Source organism: Lepus europaeus, chromosome 21 (assembly GCF_033115175.1).
Source record: "Lepus europaeus isolate LE1 chromosome 21, mLepTim1.pri, whole genome shotgun sequence".
Lineage (NCBI taxonomy): Eukaryota > Metazoa > Chordata > Mammalia > Lagomorpha > Leporidae > Lepus > Lepus europaeus.
The window spans coordinates 54,285,394-54,308,070 of NC_084847.1; the positions used below are offsets into that span (position 1 = coordinate 54,285,394).

Consider the following 22,677-nt stretch of genomic DNA (forward strand, 5'->3'; position numbering starts at 1 on the left):
TCTTTTCCCGGACTGTTGGTGCACGCCCTCACTTTTCTGCCATCTTGGCTCCGCCCCCTCTAATCACTTTAAAAATGTGTACTGGTACAAGCTGATAGAGTGGGCGTCATTTTGGACATACATAAAAGCACTGCCAGCTTGTGACTGCTCCCGGCAACCAGCCAAGTGGAGACTCCTGACTGGTGGGGTGATATACAGGGGGCAGGGTGCTTGTGACTGTTGAAGCTTCTTAACCGGGACTGTGAAAACAACAGGGTGTGTGGGAGCACTCATGGTGTGGCTGGGACTTTGAGCAGTCTCAGTGTGAGACTCCACGAACTCAGGGGTTCCTGGATACCTGGTGAGAGACATTGCTGTGGAATCTGTACTTAAACTGAGGACAGCACAGATCCTTTGTGTGGTCTTTGAGACCAAGCATATGAACATTATACCCACTGGGGCTAGCACTCAGGCACTGGTCTCCATTGAGGAGAAGAACTCAGCTAAGCAGAGCATACCTCCCTTATGTGAAAAAGAGAGAGAGACAGAGAGAGGAGACAGAGAGAGACAGAGAGAGGAGACAGAGAGAGAGACAGAGAGAGAGAAGACTCAACAGGACAAACCTGGGTGTGTCACCTTAGGCACACTCTTATCTTATCTGGAGAAATTACAGAATGCCTGACCTCATCCATTACAAGGCTCTAGAAATTCACTGAAAGTACACATTATTCCATTTATCTACAGAGTCACAGAACATGATAAAAGCTGCCATAGGAAAGAAGAAGAAGGAGAAGAAGGAGAAGAAGAAGAAACCAATAGGTATCTCTACACAACAGATGTACCAATAAAGAAACAAGAATAAGGAGGACAACATGATGCTCCCAAAAGAACATGACACTTATATACTAGATTGTGAAGATGATGATAGATGAAATGCAAGAAATGGAACTCAAAAATTACGGAGTCAAGCTCTAGTAGGTCAAGGTGCTCCCGAAGGTGCAGGAGGCATCGGTGTTGGGAGGAATGAGAGACATGCTCACAGCAAGGCTGATGGCATGGCTCTGATGAGAGAGCACCAGACTTTATTTTTATACCTTAAGTTGTATCCACTGTTCATTTTATATATTCTTTACTGTTCTCTTAAATTTTTAAATGTCTACTCCTGCATGATGCATAGAGACTTAATGATTCTTCCTTAAGATAACAAAGTCTGTTTCCCATCCACTTCAAACCATTGATCTTCTATTACATGTAAACCCTCCCTGGCCGGTGCCGTGGCTCAATAGGCTAAACCTCCGCCTGTGGCACAAGCACACAGGGTTCTAGTCCCAGTCAGGGCACCAGATTCTGTCCCAGTTGCTCCTCTTCCAGTCCAGCTCTCTCCTGTGGCCTGGGAGTGCAGTGGAGGATGGCCCAAGTCCTTGGGCCCTGCACTGCATGGGAGACCAGGAGAAGCACCTGGCTCCTGGCTTCAGATCAGCGCAGTGCTTTGGCCGCAGCGGCCATTGGAGGGTGAACCAACGGAAAAAAAAGGAAGACCTTTCTTTCTGTCTCTCTCTCTCACTGTCCACTCTGCCTGTCAAAAAAAAAAAAAAGTAAACCCTCCCTAATCCCAATTACCATAGCCATATAAAAATTTTTCTATTTTAAAGATTTACTTGATATATGAGATACAATAGAACAGAGACTCAAAGTGATGCTAAATTATATAATAATTGATTATTAAAAGCACAGTGGTTATTTTGCAAAGAATCAGAACATCTGCTTGTAACAACTGATATGAAGATTGGAACACTGACCTTTCAGTTTTTTTTTTTTTATCTTGCAACCATTAACACCCAGCTCAAACAAACCTATTCATTACATGTGTCCTTTCCATAACCCTTCACTTCTATTTGGTTCTAGTAGCTCACTTAAGACTCACTCACTGATTTTGGTAATTACTTTATGTTCTTTCCATCAGGCCACACAGTCCAAGGTATTTACAAATCACTAGTCTATGATAAGACATGCTCTCATGTGGATTATAGCAGGAAACTGAAGATCTCCAAGGTCCTTCTTATCCCTAATTCAGCTCTAACTGCATTCCATATACCCTACAGTTTGCAGTTCCCTCTAGGGTTTTTTGCAGATAACTGAAGCATCAGAAGGGGTTGACCTATTCTAAGAGGATCTAGTCTACCAAACAGCTCAATCATCAGTGAGGTCATTTTGAGCAGAGGTTGTTTCTCACAGATTTCCAAGAATAAAGAATCATCAGCAAGATCACCAGGAATATTGGGTTTTTTGAATCAATAAATCTAAAACCACCAAGAGGACTGCAGCTTGTCGTGCTCACGCCCTGCAGAAACAGATCTGATGGGACCTTGTCAGATAGCTTAAGTCGCCTTGGCATCTTCATAAAAAATTGATCATAAGATTACATAGAAGTGATCAAAAGCAAACGCATGAACTACTGAAATCCATGCAGGACATGAAAGAAAATTTCTCCCATGAAATTGGAATCTCCTTGAGGAATCAAAATGAAATGAAGAATTCAATAGAACATGAAATAGAGATCTTAAAGAGAAATCAAAAAGAAATGAAGAATTCAGCAGAACAAATAAAAAATGCAGTGCAGAGCCTTAATTGGTGAGAAGAGAGAATATTGGACTTAGAAGACACAGCACAGGATGTACACAGGCAAAGCAAAGACAAAGAGAGAAAATTAGAAATCTAAAAACACTGTTGAGAATCTACAGGATAATAAAGAAAAAAATATATATATAGGTTCTAGGAGTTCCAGAACGTATGGAGAAACAGAAAGTCATAGGAGGCCCTTTTAGTGAAATAATAGCATAAAACTTCCCAGGTTTGGAGAAAGAAAGGGTCATCCAAGTACAGGAAGAACACAGAATTCCCAATAGACATGACCAGAAAACATCCTTACCACAACACGTTGTAATCAAACTCACCAAAGTGAAGTGTAAAGACGTCATAAATAAGAGTGTCAATTGTTAAATCAACAACAGGAGTCACTGTGCACTTACTCCCCATGTATGTGTTCTACTATGTGAACTAACAGTATAACTAGTACTCAAACAGTACTTTACACCTTGTGTTTCTGTGTTGGTGGAAACTGTTGAAATCTTTACTTAGTATATACTAAATTGATCTTCTGTATATAAAGATAATGGAAAATGAATCTTGATGAAGAATGGGACGGGAGAAGGAGTGGGAGATGGGATGGTTGGGGATGGGAGGGAGGTTATTGGTGGGGAAAAGCCGCTATAATCCAAAAGTTGTACTTTGGAAATTTATATTTATTAAATAAAAGTTAAAAAAGAATATATTCTAAAATATGCACGAAAAATGCCAGATTACTTTCAAGGATCTCTAATTAAATTCACAGTAGAATTCTCATTAGAAACGCTTCTGGCTAGGAGAGAATGGCGAGATATAGCTCAAGTCCTAAGAGATGAAAAAAAAAGTCTTCCTAGATTATTATACCCTGCAAAGCTCTCATTGGTGAATGCAGGTGAAACAAAGAACTTCCATTACAAACAAATTGAAAGAATTTGTCACAGTCACCCAGCCTTGCAAAAGATGCTGAAGGATGTGTTACACACAGAAACATGGTGATCAATACGAAAGAAGGTAAAGGAAGAAAATCTCTCAGTAAAAGAACAAAGGGAGTTCAAAGTATAAATTAGGAATATCTTTGGAAAATGGCAGGGCAAAGTCATTACTCATCAATACTCACATTGAATATAAATGGTCTCAACTTCCAAGTTAAAAGGCACAGACAGGCTGAAGGGATTAAAAAACAAAACCGTTCTATTTGCAGCCTGTAAGAAACACATTTTACCAACAAAGATGCACGTAGAGTGAAAGAGGAGGATTGAAAAAGAAGTTCCATGCCAACAGAAACCAAATAAGAGCTGGCATAGCCATCTTACTATCAGACAAATAAATTTTAACAAAAAAACTGTTAAGAGAGAAAAAGAGAGTAACTATATAATGATTAAGGTATCAATTAAACAGGAAGATGTAACTATTCTAAAATAGTTACCTAATTACAAGGCACCTGGCTTTTTAAAAGATATGTAAAGGGACTTAAAGGGAGACTTAGACTCCAATACAATAGTATTGAAGGACTTTAATACTCCACTGTCAACAATGGACAGATCAAGCAGACAAAAAAAAAATCAACAGCAGATTTAATCAACACATAGACCAAATGGACCTAACCGATATATACAGATATATACAGAACTTTTCATCCTACACTTAGAGAATACAGATTCTTCTAGCAGTACATGGAACCTTCTCTAGGACTTACCACATACTAGGCCATAAAGCAAGTCCCAGCAAATACAAGAAAATCAAAATCATACTATGCATCTTCTCAGACCACAACGGAATGAAGCTGGAAATCAGCAACTCAGGGATCTCCAGAACACAGGTAAACACATGGAGACTGAACAACATGCTCCTCAATGAACAGTGGGTCATAAAGAGATCAAAAGAGAAATCAAAAACTTTCTTGAAACAAATGAAAATGACAACACAACTTATCAAATCTTACGGGATACAGCAAGAGTAGTGTTAAGAGGAAAGTTTACAGCAGCAGGTGCCTACATCAAGAAATTGGAAAATAGATTGCTACCCAGACACATAAACCTACCTAAATTCAGCCATGAGATAGAAAACCTAAACAGACCCATAACCATGACGGAAATTGAATCAGTAATAAAGTCCCTCCCAATAAAGGGAACACGGGACTGGAAAGCTTCACTGCTGATTCTACGAGACATTTCAAGAAGAACTAACCTCAATTCTTCTCAAGTTATTCAAAACAACTGAAAGGGAGGGAATCCTCACAAATTCTTTCTATGAAGCCAGCACCAGCTTAATTCCTAAACCTGAAAAAGATGCAACAGAGGAAGAGAATTACAGACCAATTTCCCTGATGAACACAGATGCAAAAATCCTCAAGAAAATTCTAGACAATAGAATCTAACAATGCATCAGAAAGATCATCCACTCAGACCAATTGGTACACAGGGATGGTTCAATATTCACAAATAAATCCATGTGATGGCCGGCGCCGCGGCTCACTAGGCTAATCCTCCGCCTTGCGGCGCCGGCACACCGGGTTCTAGTCCCGGTCGGGGCACCGATCCTGTCCCGGTTGCCCCTCTTCCAGGCCAGCTCTCTGCTGTGGCCAGGGAGTGCAGTGGAGGATGGCCCAAGTGCTTGGGCCCTGCACCCCATGGGAGACCAGGAGAAGCACCTGGCTCCTGCCATCGGATCAGCGCGGTGCGCCGGCCGCAGCGCGCTACCGCGGCGGCCATTGGAGGGTGAACCAACGGCAAAAGGAAGACCTTTCTCCCTGTCTCTCTCTCACTGTCCACTCTGCCTGTCAAAAAAATAAAAAAATAAAAATAAAAAAAATAAATAAATCCATGTGATACATCACATTAACAAACTGATGAACAAAAATCATATGATTATCTCAACACAAGCAGAGAAAGCATTTTACAAAATACAACACCCATTCATGATGAAGATTCTAAGTAAGTTCGGTATAGAAGGGACATTCCTCAACACAAAGCAATTCATGACAAACCCATGGCTGGCATCACATTGAATGGGGAAAGGTTGGAAGCATTTCCAATGAGAGCAGGTACCAGACAGGGATGCCCACTCTCACAGTTGCTATTCAATATAGTCCTGGGAGTTTTAGCCAGAGCCATTAGGCAAGAAAAAATCATATGGGATTACTTAAAACTGAGAAGCTTCTGTACACGAAAGAAACAGGAATGTGAAGAGGCAACCCACAGATTGGGAGAAATTATTTGCAAACTATGCAACTGATAAAAGATTAATAACCAGAATATCAAAAGAGAACAAGAAACTCCACAGAACAATATAAACAACCCAGTTAGGAGATGGACCAAGGACTTAAACAGACATGTTTCTAAAGAGGAAATCCAAATTTCCAACAGACACATGAAAAACTGCTGAGGATCACTAGCAATCAGGGAAATCAAAATCACAATGAGGTTTTACCTCACTCTGGTTAGGACAGCTTTCATACAGATACCAACAAACTATAAATGCTTGCAAGGATGTTGGGGAAAAGATACTATATCCACTGTTGGTGGGAATGCAAACTGGTACGAGGACTATGGAAGGAAGTTTGGAGATTCCACAGAAATCTGAATATAGTCCTACCGTATGACCCAGGCATCCCAGCCCTAGAATTTTCCCCAATGAAATGAAATCAGCAAATAAACGTTATCTGCATCTTCTTGTTTACTGCAGCTATTCACAATAGCTGAGAGATAGAATCAACCTAAATGCCCCTCAATGGAAGTGTGGTTAAAGAAATTATGGGGGCAGAGAGTCCTGTGGCTTAGCAGGTAAAAGCCACCATCTGCAGTCCCAGCATGCCATATGGGTCCTGGTTCTAGTCCTGGTTGCTCCACTTCCAATCCAGCTCTCTGCTATGGCCTGAGAAAGCAGTAGAAGATGGCTCAAGTGCTTGGGCCCCACGTGGGAGACCCGGAGGAAGCTCCTGGCTCCTGGCTTGCGATCAGCATAGCTCCATCCTTTGTGGCCATCTGGGCCCACAAATGGAAGGTCTCTCTCTGTCTCTGTCTGTCTGTCTCTCTCTCTGCCTCTGCCAGGACCAACAGTACCTCTTTCAAATAAAGAAACAAATATGTAGAAAAAGAAATTATGGGATATTTACTCTGTAGAATGATAAACAGGACTAAAAAAAAAAATGAAATCTTGGGGCTGGCACTGTGGCACAGCAGGTTAACGCTCTGGCCTGAAGCACAAGCATCCCATTTGGGTACCGGTTCAAGATCTACTTGCTCCACTTCTGATCCACCTCTCTGCTATTGCCTGGGAAAGGAGTAGAAGATGGCCCAAGTCCTTAGGCCCCTGTAACCGCATGGGAGACCTGGAAGAAGCTCCTGGCTCCTGCCTTCGGATCAGCGCAGCTCTGGCCGCTGCGGCCACCTGGAGAGTGAACCAGCAGATGGAAGTTCGATCCTTCTCACTCTCTTTCTCAGTTGCTGTCTCTCTCTGTTGTACTCTTTCAATAAAATTAAATCTTTAAAAAGTGAAATCCGATCCTTTGCAAGAAAATGAATGTGTCTAGAAAACATAATACTTAGTGAAATAACGTCCCTTAGGGACCAATACCATATATAACCTGGATGAGAAATGCTACCAGAAGATATATATATTAATGAAAAATCAATTTGAAATAGTAGAAACAGAATTCAATACGCCATATAAAAACAGTGGAAAGCTTTAACAACAGACCACAGTGTCTTGTTTTCTACATTGGAAAATACCTGAGGATTTGCATTTCTATGTCTGTAAACAAAATAAACAAAATATTCTTTCATTACCTGTGTGTAGTGTGAGATTAAAATCACATTTTCCTCTTAAGATCAATGAAGTTATAGCAGCCAACGTTCATCCTGTGCAATGAACTATTCTAAGTACAGTATGTACTTTTTATCAAAACTAAATTCTCAAAACTACCCTCTACTTGGATACCTTTCCCACCCTGGGTGATCTCTAACATGGAGCCAGCATGAATTACTCTGCCGCACAATGTGGCCATAACCTGGGTGTTGCCCTGCCTGATGGCTTTAAGACTGAATTATTCCAGAAGGGAATGGTAGGAAGAGAGTGAATGAAAAGGAAAAGAAAGGCACTATGTATCTTCTGAGAAGGCCTACTCTTATGAGTGATTTCAGACTTGCTGCCTCACCAGCTGACCACTCAACACTTCTTTATCCAGTGTTCACTGTGTTAGGACAGTTGGGAGCTGAATGTGGATGAAGTGGGGATTCTCCTTGATGTACCCTAACTTTGAAATGTGATGACTATGCCAATCATGGTGAACGCGGCTCGTGAACACAACTGGGAAGATCCTTTGCTTCAGAACAAGATGGTCCTTGGGGATGCCCTCTGGGTTCTCCGATGAAATCATAGGGCCAAGAGGTGGAGTGGGTGAGAGCCAAACATGTTTGTCATCCTGGTGAGTTTCAGCTGAGCACAGAGCCTCAGGTGTGTAGCCTCAGGACAGAGATGGTCTCAGGCCTCACTGGCTGGGGAGGAGATGGTGTTTCATTAACCCACAATAAGAGCATTGAGAGGGTCCTCTATGGGAACTAAATACATGTGTGTATGCTTTCTGTAGTGATATAGGCCTTGGCCTTAGCTGTGGACCCCACATATCTATTCCATTGTGTTTCCTCAGAAGAGGGAAACAGCCATCAGCTCTTAGCTCCCTGCAGAGGACCACGGCTGCTCAGCTTGCTCATCTCCACTCCACAGACTTCTGGCTATAACTGGTGGAGACATTTCTGTCATGAGCTTTCTGATTCTTCTCTTTCTGACCCTGCACTTTCCACTCTTGGTGTGTGATTCAGAGTATGTCTCTTGTGCTTTCAAGATGAATGCCAGTGTATACCAGGATGGAGACCTGATTATAGGTGGTTTTTTTGCACTTTATTCATTTATTGGTGACTCACCAGGAGTTTGGATGGAATTCGAACACCGCCCTAGCAAAAATGTGCATTTTTCAAAGTAAGTGGCTTTTCTTTTCCTCTTCTTTCTTTTTATAAAGTCTATTTGTTTTAAAATTATGGACAATGTCTAGGGAAGCTTATGGTGGTTAAACCAATTGCACTGAATTAGCTTTCTCCTATCATTCTCTCATCCTCTAACTTCTTGTCCCTTAAATTTGGAGAGATGAAATCAATTTTTCTTCCTTCAGCCCTACTTCCTTTCTACTTCCCATCTCCCCCTTCCCCAAAACACACATTAGAACTCTGTCCACAACGCTTGCCTTGCTGCATGGACAGGGTATGAGTGAGAAGAGGGAATCCCCATCAACCAATTTATCCCTGATCCATCCCTTCCTGGTGATCCTCACAAACAGTCCTTAGGCAACAGCACAGTGCTGACAGGTTGCCTAAAAATGCTCTCCAACAGTCTGACATCTGCTAACATTTCTAAGCTTTGGATGATCACTGCTAATAACCTTACAGGAAAATGCTAAGTGTCAATATCCTACCTTCAGAAACAGAAGTTTATATCAACTTTTAGTCAGATTCTAGATTTTCATTACATTATTCCAGGAATGATTCAGACCTTGGATGCCTGGACAGGAACATGGACTAAATAGCCTGGGAGGCCATTTAAATAGATAAATAAATATCTCTCCAATTAGGTTCTGCTCATAAAAAAGATAGGGACACACTTGAGAATGATACCATCTCCTCAGATTAATAATTATTTGCCTGAAACTTCTCTCATTTTCAATGTTGTCTTGGACTTCTTTCTCTCCATAATTTCACAAAACGTAGTTCAGATATATCTTGATTATTGTGTTTGGTTTACATGTATTCAATGCCCCTGGTTTGGCTGGAGCTGCTGAAGGAGTGAGTGAAGACTGATGAAATTTTGCCTTCCCTCAGTAACCCACCTACCCACCTGTCAGCTCCCCCTCTCTATACTGGCTTTTGGACACTACTTGCTAATTCTTCTGTTTGTTTCCTCTCCAATCCAAGAGTTCTTCATGAAAGAACTGATTATATTATATTATATATTACTGTTATGTTACAAGACATTAGATCTATTCCTTCATTTTGGGTACTAGATAAACTATTCTTTATGACTTAATAAATTAGATACCAAATCTGATTACCTCCTTAGTGAGCCACTGAATTAGACACTGTAGATCAAAACGTGTGATCTACTTACCTAATTGCTTTCTGTCTCACTTGAGGAAAGTAATTTGCCATTTATAGTTTAAACCACGAAGAACCAAATTAAATTGACATCTATGTTCTACTTCTTTCAGCATGAAAAAATTTTTCATTCATGAAGTGACTTTCTCATATGTGGGCTTCATTTACACTCAAGCTAGAGTACTTTTTACAGTGATTGCTTTTAGGAAGGATATACTATTTTCAAATATATATATGCAGTCTATTTATGCCCTTTAATCTTTTGATGTGTTTCTACAACTAATCGCTACTAGTTTTACTTCTTATTCCCAGAAACCTTGCATTAGGAGGCTTTGTGGAGCTGAGGCAATCCCTAAAGGGAATGACAGCACTCTCAGAAGTTGGGGCAACAAATCCTTCATTGAACTAATGCCACTACTGAGATAGAACTTGTATGACTTTTCTCATCTATTTTGTTGTGATGCTTAATTATGTTGATTGGTTTTCTAATATTAGCAAACACTACTGGATTCGATTGACTAGTATCTTGTCAATGATTTTTTTAATCTATGTTCATGGAAGATAGTATACACAGAAGATTAGTCTTCTACTTTTCTTACAATGCATTTTTTCTGATTTTAAATGTAGGCCTATGCTGACCTCACAAGATAAACTGGAACATGTTCTCAAATTTCTTTAAGAGTTTGTACATAATTTTAAACATTTATCAGTGAAACCCATCTGACACTGGATCTTTCTGGGTTGGAACGATTTAAACATAAATTCTGTTTCTTTAATAGATACAGGGCAGTGCAGGCTTCCCATTTCTTACTCAGTAACTATAATAATTTGAGTCTTCAAGGAATTTTCCTGTTCACAGATGTTTTCTATTATGTTGCCATAATATTGTACATGTTATCCTTTCATTATCATTATTATGTCTGTAGCATCTTTTGTTCTCATTTTAACTCCTGTTAATGGCAATTTTGGTCTCTTATTTTCCCCAAAAGGCTAATGAGAGGCTTCACAATTTTATTTACTTCTTCAAAATCCAAGCTTTCTTTTTTTTTTCTATTTCATTAATTTCTTCTTCTTTAATACTTTCTTCCTTCTTGCTTTGACTTTAAGCTGATCTTCCTTTTCTAGTTCCTTCAGGTAGAAAAATAATAATTTATTTGAGAATGTGTTAGTTTTCTTATTCCTTCTCTAACATTGCCACAATCTTAACAGTCAGATAGCACAAATTTATCATATTACAGTTCTGTAGGTCAAAGCCCAACGTGAGTCTCACTGGATTAACATTAGGATGTGGAGAGAACTCTGTTCCTGTCTGGATGCCTTAAGAGAAGATACCTTTCCTTGCTCACTTGTGTTGTTAGCAGAATTCAGTTCTGTGTAGTTGAAGAACTGATCTCCCGATTTCCTTGCTTGCTACGAGCTAAGGGTTGCTCCCAGATTTTGCGGCCACGCACATTCCTGGGTCCATGGCCTCCTCTCTCCATCTTGCCAACAAAGGTAACTTGAGTCCCTCTGACACTTTAAGATTTCATTGATTTATTCAACAGACAGAGTCAGACAGAGAGGGGGGAGCTGAAGAGACAGAGAAAAAGATCTTCCATCCACTGCTTCACTGCCCAAAGGGTTGCAACAGCCAGAGTTGGGACCTGCAGCCAGGAGTCAGGAGCTTCTTCGGGGTTTCCCATGCGGGTGCAGAGGCCCAAGCACTTGGGTCACCTTCTACTGCTTTCCCAGGCAGTAGAATAGCAGAGAGCTGTATCAGTCTGCTGGTTTATTCCCCACTGGCTGCAACAGCTGGAGCTGTGCTGATCTGAGCCATGACCAAGGAGCTTCTTCCAGGTATCATATGCAGGTGCAGAGGAGAAGGACTTGAGCCATTTTCTACTGCTTTCCTAGGCCATAGCAGAGAGATGGATTGGAAGGGGAGCAGCCAGGACTAGAACTGGTGCCCGTTTGGGATGCCTGTGCTGCAGGCAGAGGATTAACCTACTGCACCACAGTGCTGGCCACATTTCACTTCAGTTTTAATTGTGACTCAAAATATTTCATATGTTAAATGTTCTCATATTCAACTAGAATATTTTCTATTTTTTCTGTAACCTATGGGTTATTTAAAATTAAATTCCTTAGTTTTCAATTTGCTTGTATTTTTTAAAAGATTTATTTTATTTATTTGACCAGCAGAGTTACAGAGAGAGGTCTTCCACCTGCTGGTACATTCCCCAGATGGCTGCAACGGGGGCCAGGAGCCAGGAGCTTCCTCCAGGTCTCACATGCTGATACAGGGGCCTAAGGACTTAGGCCATCTTCTACTGTTTTCCCAGGCTATAGCAGAGAGCTGGATCAGAAGAGGAGCTTCTAAAACTAAAACTGGCGCCCATATAGGATGCCCACACTTCAGGCCAGGGCATTAACCCACTGTGACACAGCTCCAGCCCTTCAATTTCCTTTTTCTTTTTTTTCTTTTTTCTTTTTTTTTTTTTTTTGTGTGTAAGGAGTTAACCAACAGACAGCAAGAGTTTACAATGTGTTGGCTTTTAAACATCCAGTTGTTCCTACCTATTCTAGGTCTAGAAAAAAGTCATAATCTTTCAGTGCCTATTTATGCTTACCCCAAAGTCTCTGTTACTGCACAACTCCTTTCATAATGACTATGAAATACGGCCTTAGTTTTTCACCTTTTACACACCTCTGAATGACACAAATACATTGGTAGGAGATTGTTGCCTCTTCCTGGGTCCTTTTTTGGTCCCCACCTCTGTTTCTCATATCTTTCTAGTTCATTAACTAGTTCATTTCTAGTTCTAACTTTCTCATTCTGCCTGGATCATTGGTACTGAATTAATGTAGCTCCATACACAGTAACTCAAAAATAGCCTCCTCACGTGCTCACCTCCAAATTTATGCTAATACATCACCAAAGCACAGTGTTTCATGGTCATTTATTAGAACATAAACACTTACTATCCTATATTTTAAAAAACTTGGGTCAAATTTATACTGAGTGTGAACTGAATCTTCATTAAGCCTATTCTTTGATACCTACTTTCAGAATACATGCCATGAAGTTAGGGTCTTCTAGAGCCCCAGTTAAATAATTCCTTAAGTCCCAATTCTCAGGCCTGAGGAGACACAGCTGCTCCCTACCAGTGAATAAGCACACTGGGCTTTCTCCCCACCCCCCAATCATACTCTATTTTTCTTGAATTAAAAGATAATCTTAATCACATTATTTGAACCTTTAGTTAAATACATTTATGATTTCCATGCAGGTTTTACTCCTCAAACTACCAGTATGTCCTCGCCTTTGTTTTTGCCATTGAAGAGATCAACAGGAGCCCCTACCTTTTACCCAACGTATCCCTAGGATTTGATCTCTACAATGCATTGCACAGTGAGAAAAGGACTTTGGAAAGTTGCCTGATGTGGTTGTCTGGACTAGGCAAGCTGATCCCTAACTATTCCTGTGTGAGAGAGGGCAAGTCTGTGGCAGTTACTGTAGGAACCACGTGGGCGATTTCAGCTCAGATGGGAACATTACTGGAACTCTACAAATATCCACAGGTAAGATGCCATGGGGTGGGGAAGAATGGAATCTTATCTGCTGTGATGCCATTTTTGGATGTCTAAAAAATGAACCTAGTAACCACCTTACATTTCAGAGGTCTTAAAAGTGAAAACCTAAAACATACATTTTACTTTCCTGGAAGCCATGTTTTATTGGGATTTGGACATTTTTATGAGGCTCTATGATAATGGCAAAATCTTTGATTTCCTGAGAATTAGTTGAATTTTCTAATAGTGCAGTTTTTAGACTCTGGTAATTCCCTGTGAATCCTGATTTTGCTATTTTACCAGTTCTTTTCTAAGTTCATCTCCTTCATATTATATACATTTGTAAGAGTCATCTCATGCATTCAACCTTCTGCCTGGAAAACTATTGTCCAAACCCGTAAGTGTATTATGGTACATTTTCTACCTAAAATCTTTTTTTTTATTAAACTTTTATTTAATGAATAGAAATTTCCAAAGTACAGCTTATGGGTTACAATGGCTTCCCCCTCCCAAAACTTCCCTCCCACCCACAACCCTCCCCTTTCCCACTCCCTCTCCCCTTCCAATCACATCATGATTCATTTTCAATTCTCTTTATATACAGAAGATCAGTTTATTTATTTATTTGAAGGCAAAGTAAGAGACTGGTGGGGAGAGATAGAAAGATAGATCTTCTATTCACTGGTTCACTCTCCCAAATGGCTGCAAGACCCACGGCTAGGCCAGACCTAAGCCAGTAAACTGGAACTTCATCCATGTCTCCAGGATGCTTGGGAGGGGCCCAAGTGCGTGGATTATCTTCCAGTGCTTTCCCAAGTGCATTAGCAGGGTGGATAGGACGCAGAACAGCTAGGACTTGAAGCAGCACTCCCGTATGAAATGCCAGCATCACAAGGAGTGCTGAACCACTGCAGCACAACACCAGCCCCAGTTATTGCCATCATAATGCTTGCATTGAAAACTATATTTAAAACTCTAACCAAAACAACATGTATTCTAATTTATATATCTACTGGTTGATGGTGTGGTCAAGTGATCTAGGCTGGGCTATGTGAGTACAGGTGCAGTTGGATTTGCTTCCTATTCTTGGTCATTCTCAAGTCTGTTCTACATGTGTTCCTTTGGAAGCACAGACTAAAGAGTAGCAAATACATGAGGAAGGAAATTTCCATTCTAATAAAAGATTTTTTAAAAGTCCATCTTAAATGAGTGAGCACATTTCAAGTGGGTGCCTAAGTTCATTAACATCCCTTTCACATAATTAATTCACAAGTCAAGCACAGTCAAGGAATAGGGAAGTAAATTATATTTCCAGTAATAATAATTGCAAAATCACATCAAAATGGACTTAATATGCGAGATGTAAAGAACTTGAGTCAATAATTCAATATCCTATTGAAAATTCTGAAGAAGGAATAATTGGGGGGAGCCACAATTACCTAAAGTTTCTGGGACTTTTGAGTTTGAACAATCATTTTAGAGGGATCTCTCATACTAAGAGTAATGCAAAAAATGCAACAAGCCAAGCTTCTCTAGGATTACTTTCCACAAGTAACACTTGAAACAGTAGTCAGATAATCTCCATGGGTTCCTGTAACCATTAACCTGAAGTGGGATTCGCTGATGGGTCTATGTTTTTCTTTCCCCATTTAGCTCACTTATGGCTCTTTTGATCCCATCCTGAGTGACAGGAGCCAGTTTCCATCTATCTATCAGATGGCCCCCAGAAACACAGCCCTGGCCCTTGGCATGGTCCGGCTAATGCTACATTTTGGGTGGACCTGGGTTGGACTGGCTATTTCAGAAGACATGAAGGGCATTCAGTTTCTCTGGGACTTGACGGGAGAGATGGACAAGAATGGCATCTGTGTGGCCTTTGTGGAAATGATTCCTATCACTGAGAGGGCCTATTTCTCATTGGCCTGGCAATACCACTACAGAATACGATATTCCTCAGCAAATGTGGTGGTCATTTATGGTGACTCGGACTCACTTCTAGGACTAAGCTTTTCAAAGTGGAACATTCTGATGACAGGGAAAGTCTGGATCACTACATCACAGTGGGATTTTGTCTTTTCTGAAAGTTATTCCCTGTTGGATTCATTCCATGGGACTCTGACTTTTTCACAGTCCCATAAGGAGATCCCAGGCTTCAAGCAGTTTCTTCAGGGGGTTAACCCTGCTAAATACCCACAAGACTTTTATCTTGCTAAATTGTGGTTCCTGCATTTCCATTGCTTGCTTTCTGAGACTGAATGTGGAAAATTGGAGAGCTGTCCCCCAAATGTCTCTTTGGAGTCTCTCCCTTTGCATACCTTTGATATGACCATGTCTGATGGGAGCTACTATGTATACAATGCTGTGCACGCTGTGGCCCAAACCCTTCACGAACTTCTTTTTCAACTGTCAGAAATGCAATCACCTGGAAATGGAGAGAAGCCAGTGGTTCAGCCTTGGCAGGTAATGTTCCAGTCCAGGCAGGTCCTTCCTGATGACCTATTGATTCTCAACTCAGCCCAAATTCATAATCAAAGGTAACTTTTCAGAACTTCAACAGGAAATAAAATTTTGAGTTCTTATTCAGAGCTACAGTATCTTATGAGCTTTATTGCCTAGGAGGGATACCTACATGGTTTCACATTCAACTGTGTAGAAACAGCCACAAAGAGAAAGTGCCAGTGGCAAAGAATTTTGAAATTAGTGAGACAATGTGAACACTTGTAGTCACAAAGAGGCTCAAAGTCCTGCCAACCTAATTTTTTCAGTATAACATTAGATGTCTGAATTTCTTGATACCCTTAATGACAGTAAAGAGAATACAAGTTCTTGAGGTACATATGTCAAGTCTGGCAATGTAGTGATTCATTTAATATTTTATGCTATGTACAGATATAAAAAGGACAAATAAGCAACATACCTGTGTATACCTGTATGTTCTTTTCTTATCTAATAATTAGGCAATACTTTATCCCCATTTTGAAGATGAATAAAGAGAAGTTTTGAAAGATTTCTGATGCAAATTGGTGAAGCTACATTTGACTTTGTGGTGTTTTCTGAATTTAATGCCTGGGGGGTGGTGGTAGTGTTGTTCTCAAGTTCTAAAGCAAAAGGATGTGACTGACAGGGAAGAGACGCTATTACATCGGGTGCTTTCGTGGCTAATTTAAATTTATTTCATGAGTATGCTATGGCTAAAATATATTTATAAGTATATATAAAAGAGTAAAGGAGTTATCCAACGTCACACAGCTAACAGAGCTTGAGTCCTAATCCAGAATTCTCTCCACCATCTAACTGCATCTGTTCCAGCTCCACTCCATTCTGAAGAGAGTTCAGTTTAACAATAGTGCTGGCGACCAGATAATTTTAGACCAACAAGCAACCCCTGTGGAAGAATACGATATCCTCAACTTCTGGAATTTTCCTGATGGACTTGGGCTTCAAGTGAAAGTAGGACATTTTGTCCCACTGGCTCCACGTGATCAAGATTTTTCCATACATGAAGAGTTGATAGATTGGGCTTTTGAGTTTAAAGAGGTTAGTTGGACAGGGTTTCATTGCTGTATATTTATGACATATAGGTATTCAGAAAAGAACCCAGTCATGGGGACTTTGGTGACCTCCTTCCATTCAGTAGAGAGAACACAGTTGCCCCTTACAATTTGAGTTATTTTCCTTTTTTCTCAGTGTCAGAGACCTGGGAAAATTGCATACAATCAACGATATGCTTCTAAAATCTGGGATAGTTCACATCATAAAACAGGAGAGTAATTCAAAAGGTTTGTGGAAGATGGAAAGGAATATCTGTGTGCAAAAGTTTTTAGACTCCATGCAGTTTTTTATAATATGCATTTTCCATGAAGATTCTGAAGAAGGCATGCATGTAAAAAATTTATATTTAAATTCAATTTTCCATATGAATTTTTTTGAGGTACCACAAATAAGAGCATTCAATCCAGCAATTGGGTTACTTTTTTAACCTGACATATAATGAAATGTACATGTAATATAGTGTGATAATCTGATTTGTACAAAAGTGCAATGTAAAACTCTGGGTAAAATACTCGAGAAAAATGAATAGACAGCAGAGCTAATACAAAATCCCAAAAATCCAAAATAGAAAAACTGGATATGCACTTACACACATCCTGAGGTGGCAATGAAGTAGAACAAAAAAAAAAAAAAAAAAAAAAACTCTGGGTAATTAGCCGTGTCATCACCTTAAGCATTTATAATTTCTTTATGTTTGGCTCTTGGCCTCCAAACTCTTCTCAAGTGCTTTATAAAAATATATAACAAATTATCAGGGCCAGTGCTGAGGCACAGCGGGTTAATGCCCTGGCAAGCAGTTCTGGCATCCCATTTGGGCACCAGTTCGAGTTCCAGCTGTTCCACTTCAGAACCTGCTGTCTGCTATGGCTTGGGAAACCAGTAAAAGATGCCCCAAAACCGGGGGCTTCTGCACCCACGTGGGAGACCTGGAAGAAGTTCCAGGATCTTGGCTTTGGATCAGCCCAACTCTGGCTATGGCAGCCATTTGAGGTGTAAACCAGTGGGTGGAAGATCTCTCTGTGTGTGTCTCTCTGCCTTCCAAATAAATAAATAAATCCTTTTATAAAAATACATATAATATATATATATGTTATATATATAACAAATTATTATAAACTAAGGTCCCCCTGCTTGCAACACAACACCAGAACTTACTCTTCTCGTCTAATAGTATTCTGGTAGCCTGTTATCCCCCTACAACCACCCTGTCTAGCCTCTAGTGACCACTTCTCTATTCTCTTTTTCTGTAAATGAGACTTGTGGGTACTGTCAGAAACATCTGCTTGTCAACAGACTGGGTCATATTTGAGATGGTTAACAAGCCTGATTCTTTCAGACTCCTCGCTCTTTGTGCAGCAAGAACTGTGGCCCTGGATTCAGGCAAACTCCGCAGCAGGGAAAGGCTGCCTGTTGTTTTGACTGCACGCCCTGCCCAGAGAGGGAGATTGCCAACGACACAGGTATAGATTCGGAGGAATTCCCACCTCTTCCTTACGCGTACATTCCCATTGGTACAAAAAAATGAGGAACTAATTATAGCATTAAATAACAATGTACAGCACCTTAAAGACAGAGATCCTACATAATATTTTTTAAAATTAATTAATTTTCTATGGCATTTCCAATTTAACACCAGGTTGTTTTTTTCATTTCCAATTATCTTTATATACAGAAGATCAATTCAGTATATAATTAGTAAAGACCTCATCAGTTTGTACCCACACAGAAACACAAAGTGTAAAAATACTGTTTCAGTACTAGTTATAGCATCACTTCACATTAGACAACACATTAAGGACAGATCCCACATGGGGTGTAAGTACACAGTGACTCCTGTTGCTGACTTAACAATTTGACACTCCTGTTCATGGCGCCAGTAATCTCCCTAGGCTCTAGTCATGAGTTGCCAGGGCTATGGAAGCCTTTAGAGTTCGCTGACTTTGATCTTATTCCAATAGGGTCATAGTCAAAGTGGAAGTTCTCTCCTCCCTTCGGAGAAAGGTACCTCCTTCTTTGATGGCCCCGTTCTTTCCACTGGGATCTCACTCACAGAGATCTTTCATTTATGTCTTTTTTTTTTCCATGATATCTTGGCTTTCCATGCCTACTATACTCTCATGGGCTCTTCCGCCAGATCCGAATGCCTTGAGGGCTGATTCTGAGGCCAGAGTGTGGCAAACTGTTGAAATCTTTACCTAATATATACTAAACTGATCTTCTGTATATAAAGAGAATTGAAAATGAATCTTTATGTGAATGGAAGTGGAGAGGGAGCGGGAAAGGGGAGGGTTGCGGGCGGGAGGGAAGTTATGGGAGGAGGGAAGCCATTGTAACCCATAAGCTGTACTTTGGAAATTTATATTCATTAAATAAAAGTTTAATAAATGAAAAAATAAATAAAAATCAAATATGATCAGACATAAAAAATGAGGAGCTGAAAAAGACTGAAAATTCAGCTGTTCTTTCAATTCTTCCATCATTTAATTAAAAATTAACAACCCTTCCCAGAGAAGGATACTCTTCCTTTGACCTTGCTTGAACCTATTTTCCATTTTGGCCCTTGGTTTTATCATTCAAGAAAACATTTTGAAGGATCAAACCTGAATGACCTGCATTTATTTCTACCATAAAACACACTACACAGTCTTATGAGGATCTAGAGTTAAATGTATACACTCATTTCAATTACACTCTGAACACTGAACGTTTGAATCCTACTCCACTTCATGCCTCTAGCACCTAGCACCATTCATGAACAAAGTGCTCAGAAATACCTTCCACAGTTGAACCAATGAATGAATATGATGTGTTACTGCTATGAGTCAGCCACTGTGCAATGTGCTGAGGAGACATTAGAGTTATCCAGCTGCTTTAAGACACCCTGCTCCTAGAGTTCAGAAGCAAGGAGAGGAAACAAACATTATGACAAATTTCAGGCTATATGGCTAGGGTCACGATCCAAGTGCAGTAAGTGCAATGACCTAGGGGAGTATCTAACAGAAAAAAATGAACATTGATATTGACCAAATATCTCAAGGAACAAGAGCACTTAAGCAGTCCATAGAAACATAAATGAATGGATAGAAATCTTTTAAATAAGTTAAATACAGTGCTCATAGACTGCCACTACTGTAAAGACCAAGCAGATGGACTTTTCCCTATTTTTCTTCCTTTCTACAAATCCTAGACAGGATTAAAAAAGAAACAAAATGAGACTACGAAGAGGGCAGATGGAAGAAGGCAGAGTGGACACTGGCTGGGAACCTTAGAGTGAAGTCTCAGTCATCTCTATACCTGAGAACTTGGGAAACTTTCTGGTTACACTGCAGGTTATCAATACATACTTGGCTTTGAGTACTGAATCCATATATGTCCTAATACTGATACTTGAATGATATTGAGTACAAGTTTTGTTTGTAAGAAAAATCTCATCTCTTAGACGTGGAATATTAAAAAAAAAAAGAGGTGATATTAGGGCTCTTTGGTCCTTGATATGACAGGAAAAAATAAACATCATTGCACTTGTAGTTTTCCTCTCTGGAACATTCCTGTATTTTTTGCCTAATAATAGGAACACAGTCAAACATGCAAATTCTGAGAGCTTTACTGAATTCTGGAACCCAAGGTAATGGCACTTTGCTTTTCTTTCCAGATATGAAGCAATGCATCAAGTGTCTAGATGACCAATACCCAAATACCAAAAGAGATCACTGCCTGCCAAAGGTTGTAACTTTCTTGGCATATGAAGACCCTATGGGGATGGTGCTTGCCTGCGCAGCTCTTTCCCTGTCTAGCCTCACAGCTGTGGTTCTTGGAGTCTTTGTGAAGCACAGAGACACTCCCATAGTCAAGGCTAACAACCGAACTCTTAGCTACATTCTGCTCCTGTCCCTCATCTTGTGCTTCCTCTGCCCCCTACTCTTCATTGGCCAACCCAACACTGCCACCTGCATCCTCCAACAAATGACATTTGGAGTGTTATTTACTGTGGCTGTTTCTACTGTTCTGGCTAAAACCGTCACGGTGGTACTGGCTTTCAAGTCCACAACGCCAGGGATGAAGATGAGGCAATGGTTGCTATCAGGGGCACCCAATTCTATCATTCCCCTCTGCTCACTCGTTCAAGTGACTTTCGCTGTTGTCTGGATGATAATCGCTCCCCCTTTCATTGACACCGACGCACATTCTGAGCCTACTCTCCTTATCGTTGTTTGCAACAAGGGCTCTGTGATTATGTTCTACATTTTCTTAGGCTACTTGGGCTCCTTGGCTATGGGGAGCTTCACTTTGGCTTTCCTGGCCAGGAGCCTGCCAGACACGTTCAATGAAGCCAAGTTCTTGACCTTCAGTATGCTGGTGTTCTGCAGCGTTTGGATTGCATTCCTCCCTGTGTATAACAGCACCAAAGGGAAGTTCATGGTGGCTGTGGAGGTCTTTTCCATCTTGGCTTCCAGTGCTGGGTTACTTGTATGCATTTTTGCCCCGAAGTGCTATTTTATTCTTCTCAAGGCAGACAGGAATATCCTGCCAGGATCAAGAAGTAAAGCAAAGTCTCGATAAAAAGAAGCAGTATAATGATTTCATAAACATGGAGAATCCAGGAGATACTGCTCTTACAATAGGGAAAATAGCAGAAAAAAAGTAGAAGAAATGAATTCCCAGGGACAGCTGGAGATGTTTGCAGTGGAAATTCTACAGAGGAATACACATGCTGTTGAGCAACATGGAAGGTGCAGACACACAGTGACAATCAGAGACACCACCCACAAACCCTGCAGCCAGGAGCTGGAAGAGATGCCAGCATTGTAGAGCAGGGGAGGGCAGACTGTGGCAGCCTTTGCTGCTGGTGATACTGCCTGAGGGAGAGCCCTGGGGACCACACTGTGTTTGAGTCCAGCCTGGAGCCCTAGTGGGGGCAGAGTGCCTGCACAATCCACGGAAAGGAAAGCACATTTCTTTCTCCCCATACCCCCATTAGGACACCCAGCAACCAGCAGGAAGAGGGTGCCATTCTGACACCAATGGAGGCTGTGGCAGCTCTTGTGCATGCCTGTGACCAGGGGAATTGACCAGAGGGAAAAAGCTGTGTTCTCCACGGACTCTGCATCTGGCTGGGAGGGTTGACAGGGAGCTGGGCACCAATGTAGGACTGTGCATTGTCCCCATCCTCTCAGCATATCACAGGCTCCTGGGCTCAAACTGCCAAGGCAGAGCTCCCACAGGCAGCTGTCTCTGGGAACGTTTCTATTCTCCTCCTGGATGGAGAAGGCTCGTGGGGCTGAGCAGATCCTCTGTACCCCGTGGCTGTGGGAGCCCTGCCATCTGTGACTGTGGGAATTCTGTAACTGCACAATAGGGCACAGGATGCAGCTGGATCTCTGGGCAATCACTCTATATGACTCCACATGTTTCACAACCTCTGACAATGTGGGGTGTGTCATGAAGAGGTACTTTGTGCACACTCAGAACCACACAGATCCTTTCAATAACTCATGTGCCAGCGTGGATGGGGGTTTTTACACACAGTGGGCTAACACCAGGTATTGATCCCCTGGAAGAGAGGAGGTCAAGTTGGGATTATACCAACAGACATGATCATACCCTCTCTCCTGCTGACAAGAAAAGAGACCTACCAGGTACAACTGGAATGTCACTCTAGATTCCCAACCCATCAGAGAGCACTGATCACAGTCCCCTGGCCACACCCAGCACACATCTCTGGGTATTCAGTGAAAGAGCACATGCCCACTAAGACATAGTTCCAGATAAAATTTATCAGAGGAGATAACCAACAAGATTTTACACAAATGTCTAAAAATAAACACAG

The 22,677-nt window shown here is 41.0% G+C and overlaps 1 protein-coding gene across 1 annotated transcript; it reads left to right on the plus strand.

Moving 5' to 3' along the window:
- Window positions 1-13,045: 13,045 nt before the first annotated feature.
- Window positions 13,046-21,830, plus strand: LOC133750559 (vomeronasal type-2 receptor 116-like). The gene is made up of 5 exons (XM_062180130.1): window positions 13,046-13,307; window positions 14,952-15,832; window positions 16,646-16,835; window positions 18,187-18,310; window positions 20,503-21,830. The coding sequence occupies exons 1-5, from the start codon at window positions 13,167-13,169 to the stop codon at window positions 21,408-21,410; spliced, it is 2,244 nt and encodes a 747-aa protein (XP_062036114.1). The 5' UTR covers window positions 13,046-13,166; the 3' UTR covers window positions 21,411-21,830.
- Window positions 21,831-22,677: the final 847 nt, after the last annotated feature.